This window comes from Cnephaeus nilssonii, assembly GCF_951640355.1.
Source record: "Cnephaeus nilssonii genome assembly, chromosome: 4".
NCBI classification, from domain to species: Eukaryota; Metazoa; Chordata; class Mammalia; order Chiroptera; family Vespertilionidae; genus Cnephaeus; species Cnephaeus nilssonii.
In genome coordinates this window covers 11,078,298-11,098,717 of record NC_137075.1, presented here as the reverse complement: position 1 = coordinate 11,098,717, position 20,420 = coordinate 11,078,298, and the positions used below count along the sequence as shown (strand labels likewise).

The 20,420-nt window shown below is 38.3% G+C and overlaps 1 protein-coding gene across 4 annotated transcripts in view; it reads right to left on the bottom strand.

The window, feature by feature from the left end:
* Positions 1-20,420, bottom strand: part of ARHGAP12 (Rho GTPase activating protein 12) — a 174,126-nt gene that overhangs the window by 72,292 nt on the left and 81,414 nt on the right. For all 4 annotated transcript variants that reach the window (XM_079768604.1, XM_079768605.1, XM_079768606.1 and 1 more), the window contains exon 4: positions 8,745-9,005. In XM_079768604.1, the coding sequence (XP_079624730.1) occupies positions 8,745-9,005 (261 nt within the window). The remainder of the gene's footprint in view (positions 1-8,744; positions 9,006-20,420) is intronic.

Below are 20,420 nucleotides of genomic sequence, written 5' to 3'. Positions count from 1 at the left end.
GTATTAAAACTGTCAAAAATTAATTTTTTTAACAGAGAAAGAATTTTCAAGGCAGCTGAGGGGTTAGGGGGAGGAGTAAGTAACCTATAAAGGAAAGCCCATTACATTATCATCAGACTTCTCAGCAGAAACTCTACAAGCCAGAAGAGAAGTGGAACCAAATATTCAAACTACTGAAAGAAATTATCAGCCAAGAATAATATATGCAGTAAAGTTATCCTTTAAATATGAAGGAGAAATAAAGACTTTTCTAGACATACAGAAACAGAGGGAATTCATCAGAAGACCTCCATTGCAGTAAATACTCAAGGGGGTTATTCTACCGGAAACAAAGAACAAAAGGTCACTATGAGTAAGTTCACCAACAAACTTACAGCATAGCCTGGCTGGTGTGGCTCGGTGGTTGACAGTCGACCTACGAACCAGGAGGTCAGGGTTGAATTCTCGATCAGGGCACAATTCCTGGTTGGGCACATGCCTGCGTTGCAGCTCAATCCCCAGGAGGGGGTGTGCAGGAGGCAGCCAATCAATGATTCTCTCTCATCATTGATGTTTCTATCTCTCTCTCTCCTCTCTGAAATCAATTAAAAAAATATTTCATTAAAAAAAACTTACAGCATAAGTATAGATAATTTGTGACAACAAAAACAGTGACAATAAAAGGGGAGAGGGTGAAGGTCTGACTTTGCAAAGGAGGATGGACATCAGATGCATTCAAAAGAAAAAGAGTTACTACATAATGAAACTTTCTTTTTCATAAACCTAATAGTAACCACACAAAAAAAATCCAAAACAGAGACACATAGCTTAAAAAAAGAGGAAACAAAGTAAAGAAGTATGGAATATCACCAAACAAAAACAGACAGAAACACAAAGAAAAAGAACCAATGGAGGTACAGAGCTACCAGAAAACAAAAGATAAAATGGCTACAGAAAATCCTCATACATCAATAATTACACTAAATGTAAATGGACTAAATTCACCAATAAAGAGGCAGAGAGTAGCAGAGTGGATCAAAAAACAAAACCTAACCATATGCTGCCTTCAGGAGACACATCTAAGTGTCACTTTGTGCAGATGACATAATTCTGTATATAGAAAACCCTAAAGACTCCACCAAAAACTATTAGAAACAATAAATACAGTAAAGTTGCAGGATACAAAATCAAAGCGCAAAAATCCACTGCTTTCCTATATACTAATAATGAAACTTCAGAAAAAGAAATGGGAGGGACAGGGGACAATACCTAGGAATAGACTTAAAGAAGGATGTGAAGGACCTATATACTGAAAACTACAAAGCATTATTAAAAAAAATAAATGTAATACTATCAACAATAAAAATATATATACATTTTTTTAAAAGGAGAGATAGAAAAAGACACAATGAAATAGAAAGATACCCCATGTTCAGGGACTGGAAGAATCAACATCCAGTTAAAAGGGCCATATTACCCAAAGCAATATACAGGTTTAATCCCCATCAAAATCTTAATGTCATTTTTTTAAAGAAATAGAATTTTAAAATTATTAGGTTTGTATGGCACCACAAAAGAACCTGAATAGCAAAACTGAGAAAAAAGAACAAAGCCAGAGGTATCATACTACCTGACTTCAAAACTGTAATACAGAGCTACGATAATCAAAACAGCATGGTACTGGTGAAAAAAAGACCACACAGAGCAATGGAACAGAATTAAGAGCCCAGCAATAAAACCACAGGTACACAGGCAAATAATTTTTGACAAAGAGCCAAAAATACACAATGGAAAGGGGGGTGGAGGGGAAGCCTCTTCAATAAATGATTCTGGGAAAATTAGCAAGCCACATGCAAAAAAATGAAACTAGATTACAGTTTGACCCTTGTACATAATTTAATTCAAAATGAATCAAAGACATAGATCTGAAACAATAAATTACATAAAAGAAAACCTAAGTGCTATGTTTTCTATGGACCGTGGTCATAGAAAACATTTTATGAATCTGACCCCAAAGGCAAGGGAAGTAAAGGTAAAAAGAAATGAATAAGACTATAAAATACAGCAAAAGAAACTGACAACATAACAAATAGGCAACCAACCAAATGGGAGATGATATTTGCAAACAACAGCTCCAACAAGGGGTTAATATCCAAACTATATAAAGAACTCAACTCATACAATTCAACACCAAACAAACAATCCAATTTAAAAAATGGGCAGAGGATGTGAACAGATACGTCTCCCCAAAAAGACATATGAATGGCCAACATATGAAAAGATGTTCAATTTTACTAGCTATTAAGGAAATGCAAATCAAAAGTACAATTCACCACCTCATACCTGTTAGAATGGCTATTAACAACAAGACAGGTAATAATGAGGAGTTAGAAATGAGTAGCAATTAGGGATGGGATATGGGGGAGAGGAATGTAAAGGGGAGGAGTGACTGAACCCGCCTTTGGGAGCAGAAAACAGTTCATCAACCATACCTTTTCCCATTTGAAATCACAAGAATCAAGGAGCCTGGTCCAGAGCTGAAACAGGGGTAGGGAAAATGAGCAAGAACCCTGAAGTTTAAAATGTATGGATATTGCTAAGGCAGAATTCTTAGAATTTACCAATGGGAAGTTAGCAAGGCACATATTAACCTCTAGACAAAGAAACTTCGGTGGCAACCTGCTTGGGTCCCCTCCCTCCTACAGCAAGGAGTTTTTCTGTAACAAAACTTTACTTTCAGCCCTGCCCACATTGGTCATGGTTGAGCGTTGACCTATGAACCAGGAGGTCATGGTTCAATTCCTAGTCAGGGCACATGCCCTGGTTGCAGGCTTGATCCCCAGTGTGAGGTGTGCAGAAAGCAACCAATCAATGATTCTCTCTCATTTTTTGAATTTAATTACAGAGGAAAGGAGAGTGAGAGGCAGATTTCTCCCTCCCCTTCTCCCTTCCTCTGTAATTAAATTAAATTTTTAAAAAACTAAATAAAAACTTTACTTTTGCTCATCTCTTTGTCTGTGAATTCATTCTTCAATTTTGCGGGACAACGAACTTGGACCCAAACAGAAATTTTGGCATTAATAACAAGTGTTGGAGAGGTTGTGAAGAAAAAGGAACCCTCATTCACTGCTGGTGAGAATGTAAACTGGTACAGCCACTATGAAAAACAGTTTGGCAATTCCTAAAAAAATTAAGAATGGACTTACCATATAACCCAGCAATCCTTTTAAGTATCTACCAAAAAATTTGAAAACATTTATTTGCACCCCTGAATTCATCCCAGCATTGTTCATGGTGGCCAAGATGTTGAGACAACTACAGTGTCCTTCAATGGAGGACTGGATAAAGAACATATGGTGCATATATACTATTTACTGGAATTATCAAAAATAAATTATGAGACTAAAAAAAGATAATAACAAACAATAGGCCCTTCACTGGATAATAACAAATAAATAATAGACCCTTCATTGTAGAAAAAAAAAACTACATAAAATATTATTTGACAAGTGAACATGGAATATTAACTGTATACTAAATAATATATCAGCATTAACTTTTTTCTATGATAAATCTATTTTTCACCCCCCAAAAAAATGGTTTTGCTGGAAAATGTCCATATAGTTAAGAGAATAATTATGTTGTCTGCTCCAAATGGTCCAGAAAAAAGTTACTGGAGGTTGGAGGGAGGAAGAGAGAAATAAAGCAAATGTGGCAAAATATTAACAATTGGTAACTTTACATGAAATCTCTGGTGTAGAGAGCACCTGGGAAGGCAAATGAGCATTTCTTTAATTATTGTCAGCTGAATCCAGTGGCATTCGCAGAACCACGTCCTGGAGACATACCGTGCCAGAGGCAGGTACCTCGTCAGCCTGACCCTTAGCTCAGGTGCCAGGGGGTGGGTTTTATTATCTAAGTTCAGCCAGGCGCAAGGAATGGACGAAATTATCTGGGCTTAGCCAGAAGTAACGATTACAAAGAAGCCACAAAGAATGAAAAATTACAGCTTGATCTTTAATCATGATTTCACATAATTTCCTTTGTTTTAAACTCTAGTAAAACTTCCTGGAATTATACTGTATATAATGAACGCGCTGCACTGGCTCTGGGTCACTGTCTCTCCATCAGAGGACAGCTGTCCCACCCCGTCCCAGCTTTCCCTACTGTTTCTGCGTCTGTCTCTTTCATTTTCTCAATCCCCCGTCACCCCTTAGGACTCGTGTCCACTCTCGAGCCGCACTGGACAGGGTAAAGAGAGAAATACTTAATACTCTGGTATATGAATTTTCACTGTATTGTTCTTTCTAGTTTATTGTAGGTTTCAAACTTTTCAAATTAACAAGAGGGGAAGCTTCACCAAACAAATACTAAGGGTACCAGTTAATAATGCGGATTTTTTTCAATAGATGGAGTTACACATATGTTGATACATATTCGATTTGATATGTATGCTATTTTGTTGTGTTGACAAGCTTCAAAACTTCCTATCTCAAATTTGCTGAAGGTGTTAACATCATAGATATTTTTACACTTAAAAATCTTGAATTTTGTGCCAAAAAAAGAGCATTTGCGGGAAGTTTTAATTCATTACTTTATTTTGAAGAAAAGTGCTGATGAAAGTTATCATATGGTGAATATGCTCCTTTCTCAAGATACTTGTGAACGCTGGTTTAAACGCTTTAAAAGTGATGATTTCGATGTAAAAGACAAAGAACATCCAGGTCAACCGCAAAAGTTTGAAGACCAACAATTACAAGCATTATTGGGTGAAGATGCATGTCAAACTCAAAAGCAACTTGCAAAAAGATTAAACACTGCTAAGCAAACAATGTCTAATTGTTTACAAGCAATGGGAAAGATTTTAAAGGAAGGAAAATGGGTGCTACATCAACTGAATGAAAGACAAATGGAAAACCAAAAAGTCATCAGTAAAATGTTGCTTCAACGGCACAAAAGAAAGTCTTTTTGCATCGAATTGTGACTGGCGATGAAAAGTGGCTTTATTTTGAGAATCCCAAATGCACAAAATCATGGGTTGATCCAGGTCAACCATCAACATCGACTGCAAGGCCAAACCCTTCAGAAAGAAGACAATGCTCTGTGTTTGGTGGGATCAGGAAGGTGTGGTGTATTATGAGCTTCTAAAACCAGGTGAAACCGTTAATACTGATCACTACCGACAACAAATAATCAATTTGAACCACACTTTGTTCTTGAAACGACCAGAATGGGCCAGAAGACACGGCAAAGTAATTTTGCTTCATGATGACACACCATCACACACTTCAAAACCAGTTAGACACGTTAAAAGATCTTGCCTGGGAAGTATTAACCCACCCGCCTTATTCACCAGACCTTGCTCCTTCAGATTACCACTTGTTCCGATCAATGGCACATGCACTTTCTGAGCAGCACTTAAGTGGAAAACTGGGTCTCTGAATGGTTTGCCTCAAAATAAGAAAGGTTCTATTAGGACGGTATCCACAAATTACCTGAAAGATGGGGGAAATGTGTAGCTATCGATGGATATTACTTTGAATAAAGCACTTTTGATGTTTCTCTTGAAATTATCGTGTTTCCTTTGATTACAAAATCCACATTATTTAATGGTACATGTAGCAAAAACACTTTTTTTAAAAATTCAAACACCAAATAAAAATGTAAATGAAGAGGAAAATAGTGAACAGAAACTACATCTGGAAAATTATTGAGAATGAAGCAGAGAGACATAGAGATAACATTTTTAAATATAAGGGAAATCAAGAGACATGACAAACAGAGTGAACAGACTAAACATGCATCTAATCAAATTTCCAGAATGAGAAGAGAAAATGAGACACTAGCTATTTACAGTTAATGGCTATGAATTTTCCTGAACTGATCAAAGATAGGACTCCTAAAATTCAGGGATTCCAACAAAGCTGTGGCAGGAAATAGAAAAGATAACCTTCACCTTATCACATCATAGTGAAATTATAAATAGAAGATCTTAAAAGTTACCAGCAAGAAATGACAATCAGACTGACAGGTGAATTTTTATTATCAACCATGGAAGCAAGAAACATGAGAATAAAATCTTTAATAAATTAGAAAAAAAACAAATAAGTAAACATTCAACTTAGATCTATATACCAGGTAAAAACATTCTTCAAATATAAGGACGAAATGAGTAAATTTCCAGATAAATAAAAACTAAAATTCTATCACGAACAGATCCTCACTAAGGACATTTAAAAGTATGTACTTAAGATGGTAGGAAAGTTATCCAGATAATCTAATTTGCATTAAAAAATGTGATAAAAGTGGTAGTAAATATGAGGATTAATTTTAAGAGTCATCATGTACAACAAGAATAAAGACAACAATAAAATAAAATATAAGAAGACAATAGCACAACAACATGTATAGTCCTTGTACGGCTTTAAGGAGCAAGAAGCAAAAGCAGCACCACTGACATTTAAGACCAGATAGATAACTCTTTGTGAGAGTTTTCTTGCGTATCATAAGCTGTTCATCAGCATCTCTGGTCTCCAACCACTAGAGGCCAGTAGCAGTCTCCCACCAGTAACAAACACAACTGACTCCACACTGTCTAAATCTAACCCCTCACCCCTCAACCCTCACCCCTCCCTGAGCAGAACTATCCCTAGTTGAGAACTTTTGTTCTAGAGTGACAACTAAAATAATGTCTCTAAGTTAAGATGGAACATTTGCTCCGTATCAAACCCCACTAAAATAAAAATGGTAAGATACCTTTAAAAGTCCTAAACCCACAAGAAGAGGGAAAATGGTGAAGAGCCAACAGTCACAAAACTCTGAAAATTGAGACACAGATGAACAAGAAAGCAGAATCTAAACTGGTGGGAGTAGGGAGTGAAGTTGGGAAGGGAAGATGAAATCCAATAAATTTAGAGAAGAATCTTCAAATGGCTCAGGATCTGATGGTATTCCTGGAACTGGGGCTGAAAGCAGGGGTACTAACTGGGAGTGCACCTCTTCCTTCCTTATCTCAGCAGAAGTATACGTATTTATTCCCTCTCAAGAGAGAGAAACAGTACAATTCTTAGTTGGAAGACAACATAATTAGGACATAGGTACCAACAGAAAGAGGGAAGACTAAGGGATTATATTGCAAACTGAATGCTGACTACCAAGATCCTGGCAGCCCTGACTTTCTAGATAGAGATTTTAAGACTTCTGTGGAAACTCTGATTAGTCTAAAAGGAAAGACCTAATGGTTCTAACATTAGGGACTCCCCAATAAGCAGATGACTTCACCTGCCATAAAGTTCAAAATGCCTTGCAAATGTGAGGGGAAAAAAAATAATTTCCAACCAGAATTCTATATTCAGACAAACTAGCAATTAAATATGAGAGCAGAATATAGACATTTTAACACTCAACTTTGCCTCCCATGCACAACCCTTCCCAAGAACTAGAAGATGTGACCCAGCCACTTTGAAAATACCTATTTTTATACAATTTGTAAGCTGAGACTCTGATATACAAAACACTCTTTTATTTCATGAAATTTAAAGTTAAAAAACATGTTGTTAAAAGTTCCTGTGTGTACTTTAAAATTCCTTTAAATTATTCTATAATTTAGCCCTTTCCCCAATTCTCCCAAATTACAAGATTTTACTTTATTGTTCATACACAGGGTAATTTATTTTCAAATCTTTCTAGGTCTACAATTCAAATAGTTTTCCTAACATTTTTTATTACAATAACCAGAAACAATTTCTCTCACTATTCTCAATCTCATTCTTGAACACTAAAAGTACAATTTACCACCAAACCAGAGCTATTAATAACCAACTAAAAAGCAGGACAAGAAGAGGGGTTATTAACTACAAAAAGCTTCTAGATTCTGTTAAATACAAGAAGTGTTACCTGATTTTTCCAGCTCCTGAAGTTCTGTTTTTATTGTACAAGCCAGCTGCTTTTTATAAGGGCAGGGTGCCCTACGCAAGTGCAGGGCCCAGTTTACTGAACAGCAGGATTTAACACCCTTTTATCAATCCAACTGAAGCTTTTCCTGCATATCTAGACAGCCCCAAGGAATCTCTACAAATCTCTGAGGTAAGTATTTCTCAAAATACAGCTGGCCAATTCACTGCACCACCCTTCAAGAAGTGTGGGGAAAGGTGAAATCAAGGGTGCAGGGGGAAGATAGTATAAACACACCTGTTAGAGAAAATAATGATTTTGAAATAAATTGTCAGACTTACTGGATGGCTCATTTGTAGCAGACACATTAGATTATAAAAAGTGATCTTGTACCTCTAACTGTCAGAAACTGAGAAGTATCCTGATAGATACCAAACCAATAAAGTATCCATTTTAATCAGTTAAATATTTGTTTTTGTGTATTTGACTAAGCCACATCATATAATATTTTTTCCTTCCTTTTCTAAAAAAAAAAAAAAAGTCACTGCATGGGCAATAACAGTGATTGAACTATCTACCATCTAGCACATGAGCACATGAGGGAAACCATTAGCACTAGGCAACTTTAATCCAGTTAATTCTGCAACTAATAAGCACACTACAAGGTTAGCTACTGTCTACTAGTTAGAGATTAGGCAGTAACTAGCATTAACAAAATAAAACTTGCAAAGAAGATTTGGTATTTTAGAGATTTCAAGTATACTACCATTTCAATACCAAGACACAAACCTATTCACTCCTTTTGTCTCTGAATGATTAAAAAAAAAAAAAAAGTTTTGTAACTCACTGGTCAACTCCGTGATTACTCATACCTCTTGATCTCCTGGATTTTGTAAATCTTTGCTAATGCTTGAATCCCGAGTCCATCGAGGGGGTTTCCAAGTTCTTTCCTGTGTTCCTCTGTTATAGTAATAACTGCGCCCTGAAGTATCTTTATGAGTTTCCCATTCTCCATTAATCTGAATTGCTGGGCTCCCAGGAAGCGGGGGGAGAGTAGACTGGGATATTTTCAGCTCTTGTAGATTAGCATAGACGGGAGAATCTGGACGTCCTTGATTTGGAGGTGTTGTTGCCTGTGAAAAATTTAAAGTATTCATGTTTAAACTACCAAATCATTTATAAATTAAAATTAAATTAAACACGAGATTTATAAAGATACATACTAAGATTCATTTAAAAACCTATACAGGAAGTTTCTTTTCAAGGAAGTAACAATTTAACAGTTTCAATAGCCCTAGTTTGAAAGAAATTAAAGATTCAAAGAGAGCCCTGGCCAGTTTGGCTCAGTGGATGGAGCATCGGCCTGTGGACTGGGGGTCCCAGGTTCGATTCCAGTCAAGGGCATGTACCTTGGTTGAGGGCACATCCCCAGTAGGGGGTGTGCAGGAGGCAGGTGATAGATGTTTCTCTCTCATCGATGTTTCTAACTCTCTATCTCTCTCCCTTTCTCTCTGTAAAAAATCAATAAAATATATATATTTTTTAAAGATTCAAAGAGAATACACTGTGATTAATAACTTTGCCTCACCCTGAATCAATATGCAACTAGAAATCAGAAGTTGTGGGTTCTAGTCCAAGATGTGGCACTAACAAATTATATGACACAGGATCAGATCACTTCACCTCTTTAAAGATGGAATTTTTTTTTTATTGGTTGTAAACGAGAAAATTGGATCAAACAACCTGGGTCTCCTTTGGTTCTAAAATTCTATTATTTTAGGCAATTTTTAAAATATAGAAAGCCTTGCTCTAGCTGGTTTGGCTCAGTGGATAGAGCATCAGCCTTCAGACTGAACGGTCCCAGGTTCGATTCTGGTCAAGGGCACATGCCCGATTGCAGACTCAATTCCCAGTAGGGGGCATGCAGAAGGCAGCGGATCAATGATTCTCCCTCATCATTAATGTTTCTATCTCTCTTACCCTCTCCCTTCCTCTCTCTAAAAATCAATAAAAAAAATTTTTTAATATATATAAAGACACATGAATAACTTAGCAATTACTCAGAAAACTATCAAAAGAAATAATTTTATATTCAAAGCTTTAATATTAAATCAGGAATATAAATGAAAGATAAAGGAGATAGATTACTTCAGCTAAGAATTTATTACATTCTATTTCTTCTCAGTTACAAGTTCTAGGTAGCCATAAATATTTAATTTATTCCTAGTTTCTTCGTGAATTTCCTAACAGTGGAAAAGTGAAAATGAGCAATAACTCTGATTTACAAGCTTAATCTCAAACTACATATTTTGTTTTAAATGTCTCACTACATGTCAAGAGCAGAATACTCTTCATACACTTTGCATAATGACACTGTAAACTGGATTGTTAGAATTCTAGTTGCTGGAAAAAAGCATTCATCTGGGAACACCTTTTTATATTGTGTATTCATATTTGTGTATAATCATCCCTTTTATGACAGGGTATCTCAACCTCAGCACCACTAGCATTTTGGGACAGATCATTATTTGCTGTGGGAGGCTATCCTGTGCAATGCAGAATGTTTACTAGCATCTCTGGCCTCTACCCTCTAGATCAAGAATGGGGAACTTTTTTTCTGCCAAGGGTCATTTGGATATTTATAACACCATTCACAAGCCATACAAAATTATTAACTTAAAAATTAGCCAGCCCCATTTGCAACAGCATGGATGGAACTAGAGAGCATTATGACAAGCGAAATAACCAATCAGAGAAAGATAAGTATCACATGATCTCACTCATATGTGGATATAATGATCAACATAATTTGATGAACAAGAATAGATCCAGAGACAAATGGTAGGGGATGGGGGGGGGGGGATAAAAGAGCAACAAAAGGACTTGTATGCCTGCATATTAGCATAACCAATGGGGTGGTGGGTGCCTGCCTGGGGTGGGAATGGCTGGGAGCGGGGGTCAAATGGGAAAAAGGAGACATATGTAAAACTTTAGACAATGAAAAAAAAATTAGCCTGTCATAGTTGGTCAAACATTTAATTAACTCACCCCTAACACCTTGGCACCATGGCAGGACAGGACCAAATGATTTTGAAGGCCTTACAAGGTCCACAGACTGACATTCCTCACCTGTAGTCTAGATGATAGTGGCTTCCCCCAGACCCCACTGTGACAACTAAAAATTATTCATACATTGTCAAATGTCCCCTGGGGACAAAACTGCCTTTGGGGAGAAACCAAGATGGCGACATAGGTAAACACCTAAACTGCTGCCTCGCACAACAATATCAAAACTACAACTAAAAGACAAAACGAACACCATCCAGAACCACAGGAAAGCTGGCTGAGTGGAAATTCTACAACTAGAAGGAAAGAGGAAAGCACATTGAGACTCAGAGGAGCTGCAAAAGGCTGAGGTACGGAGACGCACGCGCGCGGAGAGGACGGGCAGCTGACTGCACGGGTGGCTGAGTGCGCGGCTGGCTTTCTAAAGCGGGAGGGAGACGGAAGCTCCCGACTGCGCTGAACTCCAGTCCCGGGCTAGACTCTGGGAACCCAAACTCATTCGGGGGGAATCTGGACTGTTAGGAAAAGAGAAAGCACACTGAGACTCAGGGGAGCTGCAGAAGGCAGAGGTCCAGAGGCGCGCACGCGCAGAGAGGATTGACTGCTGAGTGCACGGGTGACTGAGTGCGCAGCTGGCTTTCTAAAGCGGGAAGGAGACGGAAGCTCCCGACAGCTCTGAACTCCAGTTCCGGGGGAGACTCTGGGAAACCAGACTCATTCAGGGAGAAACTGGACTGTCTGGCAGTGGGCGAAACTCGAGGGCAGCTTTCTCTCAGAGGTGCTTGCAGCAATTACCAGGGACACTGAGACCCAGGGGCCTCATAGGGCAGGGCTGACGGGCAGCCATTGCTGTTTGCTCCACCCTGAGACTCCACCCCATCCAAGCTGAGCACTGAGGCTTTTCCAAGTCTTCTCCCATAAGGGTGTCTCCAGCACAGAAGTTCTCCCAGTGTAGACACAGCTGATCCTCACAACCAATTGGCCTGGAGGTCAATTCCTCCCAGTGATACCAACAACAATCAAGACTTAACTACAACAACACTGTGCACACAGCCCACAAAGGGGTGCACCAAAAGTGTCCACCTCAGGTAACTGGGGAGGCTGAGCCACTGGGCCATATAGGACACTTACCACACAAAGCTACTCTACCAACTCAGGGAAGCAGCCAAAATGCGGACAAAGAAACAGATCACAAATGAAAAAAATGGAGGAAAGCAAACGACTGGATATAGAGTTCAAAACCACGGTTATAAGCCGAAACCGGTTTGGCTCAGTGAATAGAGCGTCGGTCTGCGGACTGAAAGGTCCCAGGTTCGATTCCGGTCAAGGGCATATACATTGGTTGCGGGCACATCCCCAGTAGGGGGTGTGCAGGAGGCAGCAGGTCGATGTTTCTCTCTCATCGATGTTTCTAGCTCTCTATCCCTCTCCTTTCCTCTCTGTAAAAAATCAATAAATATATTTTTTAAAAAAACAAAAAACACAGTTATAAGGTTTTTCAAGAATTTTCTAGAAAAGGCCGATAAATTTAGCGAGACCCTCGAGGATATGAAAAAGGACCAACTAGAAATTAAACATACATTGACTGAAATAAAAAATATTATACAAAGACCTAACAGCAGACTAAAGGACTGCAAGAATCAAGTCAAAGATTTGAAGTACAAAGAAGCAAAAAACACTCAACCGGAAAAGCAAAAAGAATCCAAAAATTTGAAGATAGTGTAAGGAGCCTCTAGGACAACCTCAAGCGTACCAACATCCGAATTATGGGGGTGCCAGAAGAAGAGAGAGAGCAAGATACTGAAAACCTATTTGAAGAAATAATGACAGAAAACTTCCCCCACCTGGTGAAATAGACTTACGAGTCCAGGAAGCGCACAGAACCCCAAACAAAAGGAATCCAAAGAGTACCACACCAAGACACATCATAATTAAAATGCCAAGGGCAAAAGACAAAGAGAGAATCTTACAAGCAGCAAGAGAAAAACAGTTAATTACCTACAAGGGAGCACCCATATGATTGTCAGCTGATTTCTCAACAGAAACTATGCAGGCCAGATGGGAGTGGCAAGAAATATTCAAAGTGATGAATAGCAAGAACCTACAACCAAGATTACTCTACCCAGCAAAGCTATCATTTAGAATTGAAGGTCAGATAAAGAGCTTCACAGATAAGAAAAAGCTAAAGGAGTTCATCACTGCCAAACCAGGATTATATGAAATGCTGAAAGGTATTCTTTAAGAAGAGGAAGAAGAAGAAAAAAGTAAAGATAAAAATTATGAACAACAAATACATATCTATGAACAAGTGAATCTAAAAATCAAGTGAATAAAAAATCTGATGAACAGAATAAACTGGTGAATATAATAGAATCAGGGGCATAGAAAGGGAGTGAACTGACAATTCTCGGGGGGAAAGGGGTGTGGGGGATGCAGGAAGAGACTGGACAAAAATCATACACCTATGGATGAGGACAGTGCGGGGGAGGTAAGGGCAGAGGGTGGGGTGGGAACCATGTGGAGGGGAGCTAAGGGGGGTTGGGGGGAAGAGGAACAATTGTAATAATCTGAACAATAAAGATTTATTAAATTAAAAAAAAACTGCCTTTGGTTTCAAACCATTGTTTTATCATATAAATCCTAGAATTATATTCAGATTTACAATTACTTCTATAATATACCCACTGTTTTATGAATGCTTAAAAATGTTAAATTAAAAAGGAAAATGTGGATATACTGAATCAGTTTAATTAAAATTAAAGTAACTATAACTTCTCAAATAAAAAACGAATTTGTATTTAAATTTTTAAAAATGGGGAAAGAGCTGAAACAAATAAATATTATTTGTCTATTAAGTAATTATAATTAATTGAAATCACATAATAAGCTTTAAAAAAAGAAAACAGAAAAAAAAGAAAACAGTAAAAATAATCCACAGCTTGAACACATTTGTAAAATGGTTATCTTTGGTCTTTTTACACACAGTAATTATGCCAAAAGAGTGTACTCAATGATACAAATTATAATTACACAAATTAACATTTTTCTTAAAATGTTACCTTTGAATTTAGATTACTATTGAACATTATCCTCCTATGAGGAAAACCTATCCATGAAGATAAATTTCCATGTATTTCTCTTCCAAACTAATTCCAATCCTGGTGAATTCCCTAAGATAATAATGCTTCTCTGACTAAAAATGAACTCCGTTAACATAATAATTCTATATAGTAAGTCATTTCCTAGAACCTTGTCAAGACAGTATTTATTCAAAAAGTATTAAATAAGTTCATATTTATTCCTGATACCTTTACTAAAGTTAGAGAAATAAAAATACTAAGAAATAGCCATTTTCTAAATGATGTTTATGGACAAACTACTAAATCTTTAGGAAACAACTAGTTCCTGTTAAAGTAGTTCAAATTTAAACAGTTTTTCCAATAAAAAAAAAAAATTTAAACTGCTTCAACACAGTTTATAAGGCTAGCATAATTCCGAAACAAAAGCAAAGAAGAATTTAATGAAAGAAAATCATAAACCTATCTCACTTATAAAAATATATTAACTAAAACATTAGCAATCAAATCCAGTAATGTATTAATAAACAAACTGGGGGGAAAGCAGAAATGTTAAGAAAGTCTGTCTTTAGGAAATCTCACTGTAATCCTTTACATTAACAAAACAACATTGTCATCTCCACAGACCAACAAATCATTTGATAAAATTCAACATGGAATGATAATAAAACTCAGCAAGTGAGGAATAGGTGATACCTCTTTAATTTGACTTTTGAAAATTACATAGAATAAAACCAAAAAAATGGTGGCGTAACAGACAGACGTGTCCCGAGCCTTGTCCCGAAGACGAAAGAAAGAACAGCTGAGGGTCGCACAGGGAGTGTTTGTTGGTGAGTTGAGGGACAGCTATACTCCAGGAGAAGGTGGGGGACTGCTGGACGGGGTTCCCCTGACCAGGCAGCCCCCACTGCTGCTGGGTTCCCTCCCGGAGCCACCGGCTCGGATGCAGAGACTGTGCCATCTTGAAGGGGAAAGTGGATGTTATCGGAAGCCTGAAAATCTACAACTGCGGCACCCACCGAACAGCTGCGAACCCCAGAACACCGGTCCCCAATTGGTGCAAACATGCAGATGCAGAGGAGCTCTACACTCCACCACAGAAAGGTCAGATTTCGCCTGGGATAAGGTGAGGTCTCTGGTCCCCGCAGGAGAGAGAAATGCGCGCACTGCGGGAGCTGGAGACCGGGGGAAGTCTGCGCCTAGAAAAATCCATGGCTGTTGGGGCTGGCGTGATCCGTGAATATGGAAGGGGGTCCTCAGAGCTGCTAACAGAAGGGATCTCTAAAAAGCAACCCATTTTGATCTGACGCAAAAGGACAGCCTAAATATTTTAAAAGTGTGCCGGCTGCTTAGACCCAAGGGGGAAGGGGGCCTGCGCAGACTTGAGTGCAGCCCTGTTGTTCGCACACTTGGGCTTTTTCCTCTTCAAATCCTTGCTTCTGATTACTAAGCCCAATACATAGGATCACCCAGTTAGGGACATCCTAGGAGAATGCAGGGGGAAATTGTTTTTCTGAAAATTACATAGAATAAATATCATATTTAGCAGGACACTGATGAAAACCACTGTCATTAAAGTCAATAATAATCTGTTTTCACCACTCTTATTCAAGACTAGAAGCCCAGCGTGCGAAATTGCATGGCCCCGCCCACCCGCGCCAGTCTTTGGTCGTTACGGCGTTATGGCCACTAGGTTTTTATAATATAGATAGTCCTGGAAGTCCTAGCCGCAGCGATCAGACAAGAAGAAAACATAAAAGGTATTCAAACTGGAAAGGAGGAATTAAAACTCTCATTATTCACAGATGATATGATACTGTACAAAGAAAACACTAAAGACCCCACCAAAAAACTACCAGATTTAATAAATGAATTTGGAAAAGCAGCAGCATACAAATTAACACAAAGAAATTGATGGCATTTTATACAACAATAATTAACTCTCTCAGAAATGGAAACTAAAAAAAAATCCCATATACCACTACAAAAAAACACACAAAAAATAATATGGTATCTAGGAATAAACCTAACTAAGGAGGTAAAAGACTGTATTTGGAAAACTATAGGATACTATAAAAAGAAATAGAGGATGATACAAACAACTGGAAGTATATGTTCATGGATTGGAAGACTTATCATCATTAAAATGTCCGAACTACCCAAAGCAAACTATAGATTCAACACAATTCCTATTAAAATACCAACAGAATATTTCATAGATCTAGAACAAATATCCCAAAAATATATATGGAACCAAAAAAAAAAAAGCCTGAATAGCCTCATTAATCTTGAGAAAGAAGAAAAAAATTGAGGGATCAAAATACCAGATATCAAACTGTATTACAAAGCCACTGTAATCAAAACAGACTGATTCTGGCACAAGAACAAGCATATAGATCAATGGAACAGAACAGAGAACCCAGAAATCGACCCAAGCCATTATGCTCAATTAATATTTGATAAAGGAAGCAAGAGCACACAATAAAGACAGTCTCTACAAAAAATGGAGTTGGGAAAATTGGACAGATACATGCAAAAAAAAACCAACTAGACTACCAACTTACAACAGACATAAGAATAAACTCAAAATGGATAAAAGACTTAAATGTAAGTTGTGAAACCATAAAAATCCTAGAAGAAACCATAGGCAGCAAAATCTCAGACATCTCTCATAGCAATATGTTTACAGATACATCTCCTAAGGCAAGGGAAAAAATTAACAAATGGGACTATATCAAACTAAAAAGCTTCTGCACAGCAAAAGAAACCATCAACAATATAAAAAAGGAAACCCACTGTATGGGAGAACATATTCACCAATGATACATCGGATAAGGGATTAATTTCCAAAATATATCAAGAACTTATACAACTCAACATCAGAAAGACAAACATTCTAATTTAAAAATGGGCAAATGACCTAAATAGACACTTGTCCAAAGAGGACATACAGATGACCTAAATAGACACTTGTCCAAAGAGGACATACAGATGGCCAAGAAATATATGAAAAAATGTTCAACGTCACTAATCATCAGAAAGATACAAATAAAAATAATAATGAGATATCACCTCATACCTGTCAGATGGCTATCATCAACAAATAAACAAAAAAATAAATGCTGGCAAGAATGTGGAGAAAAGGGAATCTCAAACCTTAGTATGCTGCTGGTAGGAATGCAGATTGGTGCAGCCAATAAAAAATCTCAGAATAAAAAATCTCATTCACACTAGGAAAACAACTGTTTAACACTAATAAGCTCTAAAGGAAAGGTAGAAAACCAAGTGAGGAATACTAATAACACTTTCCTTAGGCACCGAAAATTATACTTGAATATATACACCTTTGTTCCTAAATGGAACAACTAACTTTTAAACATGTACTTCTCCAATAATCTATAAATGCTACAAATTCAATGCAATGTTTAGCACGTAATACGGTTAATATAACACCTAGCACACAGTAGTACTTAATGAAATTTATTGAATGAATGAAAGAATTAATGAACAAACACACACGTGAACAAAAGAATGCAAACACACATGCCCAAGTAAAAGCAAAATTAAAGACTTGGAATTGGTTACATGCAAGGAAACTTAAGAAAACACCCACATTTCCAGTTTGGATAAAAGAATGGGCAGTTGTGCCAGCACCTAAGATAGAAACTACCTAAAACATGAGTGTCAACTAAGCTAGGTGCTAATATTACAACTATGAATAAAAAAAATTATTGTGCCTTAAGACCTCATAATATAGGAAAATAAAGTATAACAAAAATATCATTTAAACACATAATAGAAACAATGCTAAAGTTACACATGGGATATCATGGGAGCAAAAAGGAAGCGACCTGGGAACAAGTAATTATGACTTAGACATAAGAGTTAGCCAGGTAAAAGCGGGGGATACAGGAGTCTGCAAGAACAAAGTTTGAGTGGGGGGGGGGGGGGGTGGAGTCAGGAATGATGCTGACTCACAGAGTAGGCAAAAGGAGCAGCAAGAGAAATATCTAAGGAGAAGCAAATGACAGAATAAGGAGAGTTTTTATGTCATGTAAAAAAAATGGCCATTTTCCAGTAACCTTTAGGGAACTAGTTAAGACTTTACACCAGGAAGTACATTCTGATTTAAAATTTAGAAATATTACAGCTTTTAGAGGGCCACAACTAGAGACAGAGATCAGTTAAGAGGTTGGTACAACAGTATAGAAACAAGATGAACAAATATGCAATAGGACAAGAATAGTAGAAATGGAGACCCAAAGCCAGATTCAAGAAATAATTAGAAGATTAAATTAACATACAGATTCCTATGTGAAGCATATTTTTTGTTATGTGTGTTTTTAACTATAGATTAAATAATGTCAAGATGAAAAATAGGATAAAAAGAGAGGAGCAAAGAAGAGTTCCATTTAGACTGCATTAAGTTCATATGCCTTTTGAAAATCCAGGTGTACAGGGCTGACTGGCTCAGACTGTTAGATATACAGATTGGGAGCTCAGCAAAAAAATCGGTGGAGCCAATAACTGAAGATAGTACACAGAATGAGAGCAGGAGGAAAACAGAACCCTGAAGAATACTAAGCAGTTACTTTATAAATTAAAATCAGAGGAGAACCAAGATAGTGGCATAGGTAAATGCCTGTCCTGGCCACCTCCCACAACCACATCAAAATTACAACTAAAAATTCAGAACCACCATCATGCAGAACTGCCTGAAAGTTGGCTGAATGTAAGTCCTACAACTATAGAAGTAAAGAAGAGTGGACTCTTTTCCCCCTCCCCAATATGGGAGTCTGTGCTTGTTTCTCAATAAATTTTCACCTTTTACTATAAAAAAAAAAAAAAGTAAAGAAGAAAACATATTGAGACTGGTAGGAGGTATGGAGGGGCAAAGGGGCGGAGGTGCAGAATGGGCTGGACCTGCTTCCTCGTGCGCCAGCTTTTTTTGTTTGTTTTTAATCATGAGGGAGGTCGTCTCAGCAGAGGCCGTGGGTGAAAAGCAAGGAGTCCCAGCCCCACAACAGACCCCCAACCCAGAGTTCCAGAGCTGGGAAAAGAAGTCCCTATAACTACCACTGTAAAAACAATAGGGATTGAGGCTCAGTGATGCGGATGCTGCTGGAGACACAGCTGTTCCTCTTAAAGGGCTGGCACACTTACTGAAATTACCAGGTCCCGCTTCCTCCGAGCTCTAGCACCAGGGCAAGGCTATGGGGTACAGACACATATGAGAAGGAACTGGATTATCTGGCATCAGGGCAAGAATTCAGGAGCAGCTTTCTACCATACAGAGGTGCTGGTAGGGGTCACTGTTCCTATGCTGGGGCCTCCCCAGTGACAGGGCTGACTGGCAGCCATTTCTATTTGCTCCTTTCTGGTGAGTCCCTGAGACCCCACCCCATCCAATTTACAACCCCATCCAACCTGTATGCAGCGGCTTTTGCATATGAATGGCCTGTCCTTGCTTAGGCTTCACACTTTGATAAAAATCTCTCAAACAAGCTGCAGCTGGGTCACGAATCCCCAAACCTATCAATAAAAGGCCCAAAACCCAGCACTAGCACCAGCCTGCCTTGCTTCACAACTGGGCCTCATCTGGACACTTCCAAACCCGATACAAATACAAGGAATCTGCAGATATCTCTGTAGCCCCCGCCGGGTGGCCCCAGATAGTTTGCACCTCCCTAGAGAACCAAGAAACCGTGCACCCAGTGTACAGCGTCAGACCATACCAGATTACAACTCTACACATCCGTAAGTGACAAGGGGCAGACTCAGTGAGCACCAAAGCCCTACTGAAGCAAGTCCTGCTCCATAGGGGTATCTCCTGCACAGCAGCTTTCCCACTGAGGTTGCAGCTAGTCCTCACAGTCAATTGGCCTGGAGGTCAATTCTTCCCAGTGACACCAACAGCAATCAAGGCTCAACAGGACAGTGCACACAACCACAGATGGGCGCACCTAGAATGCCCAGCTCAGGTGACTGGGGAGGCTGAGTCACTGAACCCTATAGGACACCTATTATACAAGGCCTCTCTACCAATTCCAGAAGACATAGCAGCTCTATCCAGTACACAGAAACAAACACAGGGAAGCAGCCCAAATGCAGAAACAAAGAAACATGTCAAATGAAAGAAATGGAAGAAAGCAAACTACTGGATATAGGAGTTCAAAATCACAGTTATAAGGTTACTCAAGAAGCTTCATGAGGCCTTCAAGAGACTTAGTGAGATTTTCAAGGATCTTAGTGAGAATGTGACCCACAGGTTGAGAACCGCTAGCAGGGTCGCCTAAGACCACCAGAAAACACATATATTTACATTATGATTCATAACAGTTATAAAATTACAGTTATGAAGTAGCAACGAAAATAATTTTTTGGTTGGGGGTCACCACAACTTGA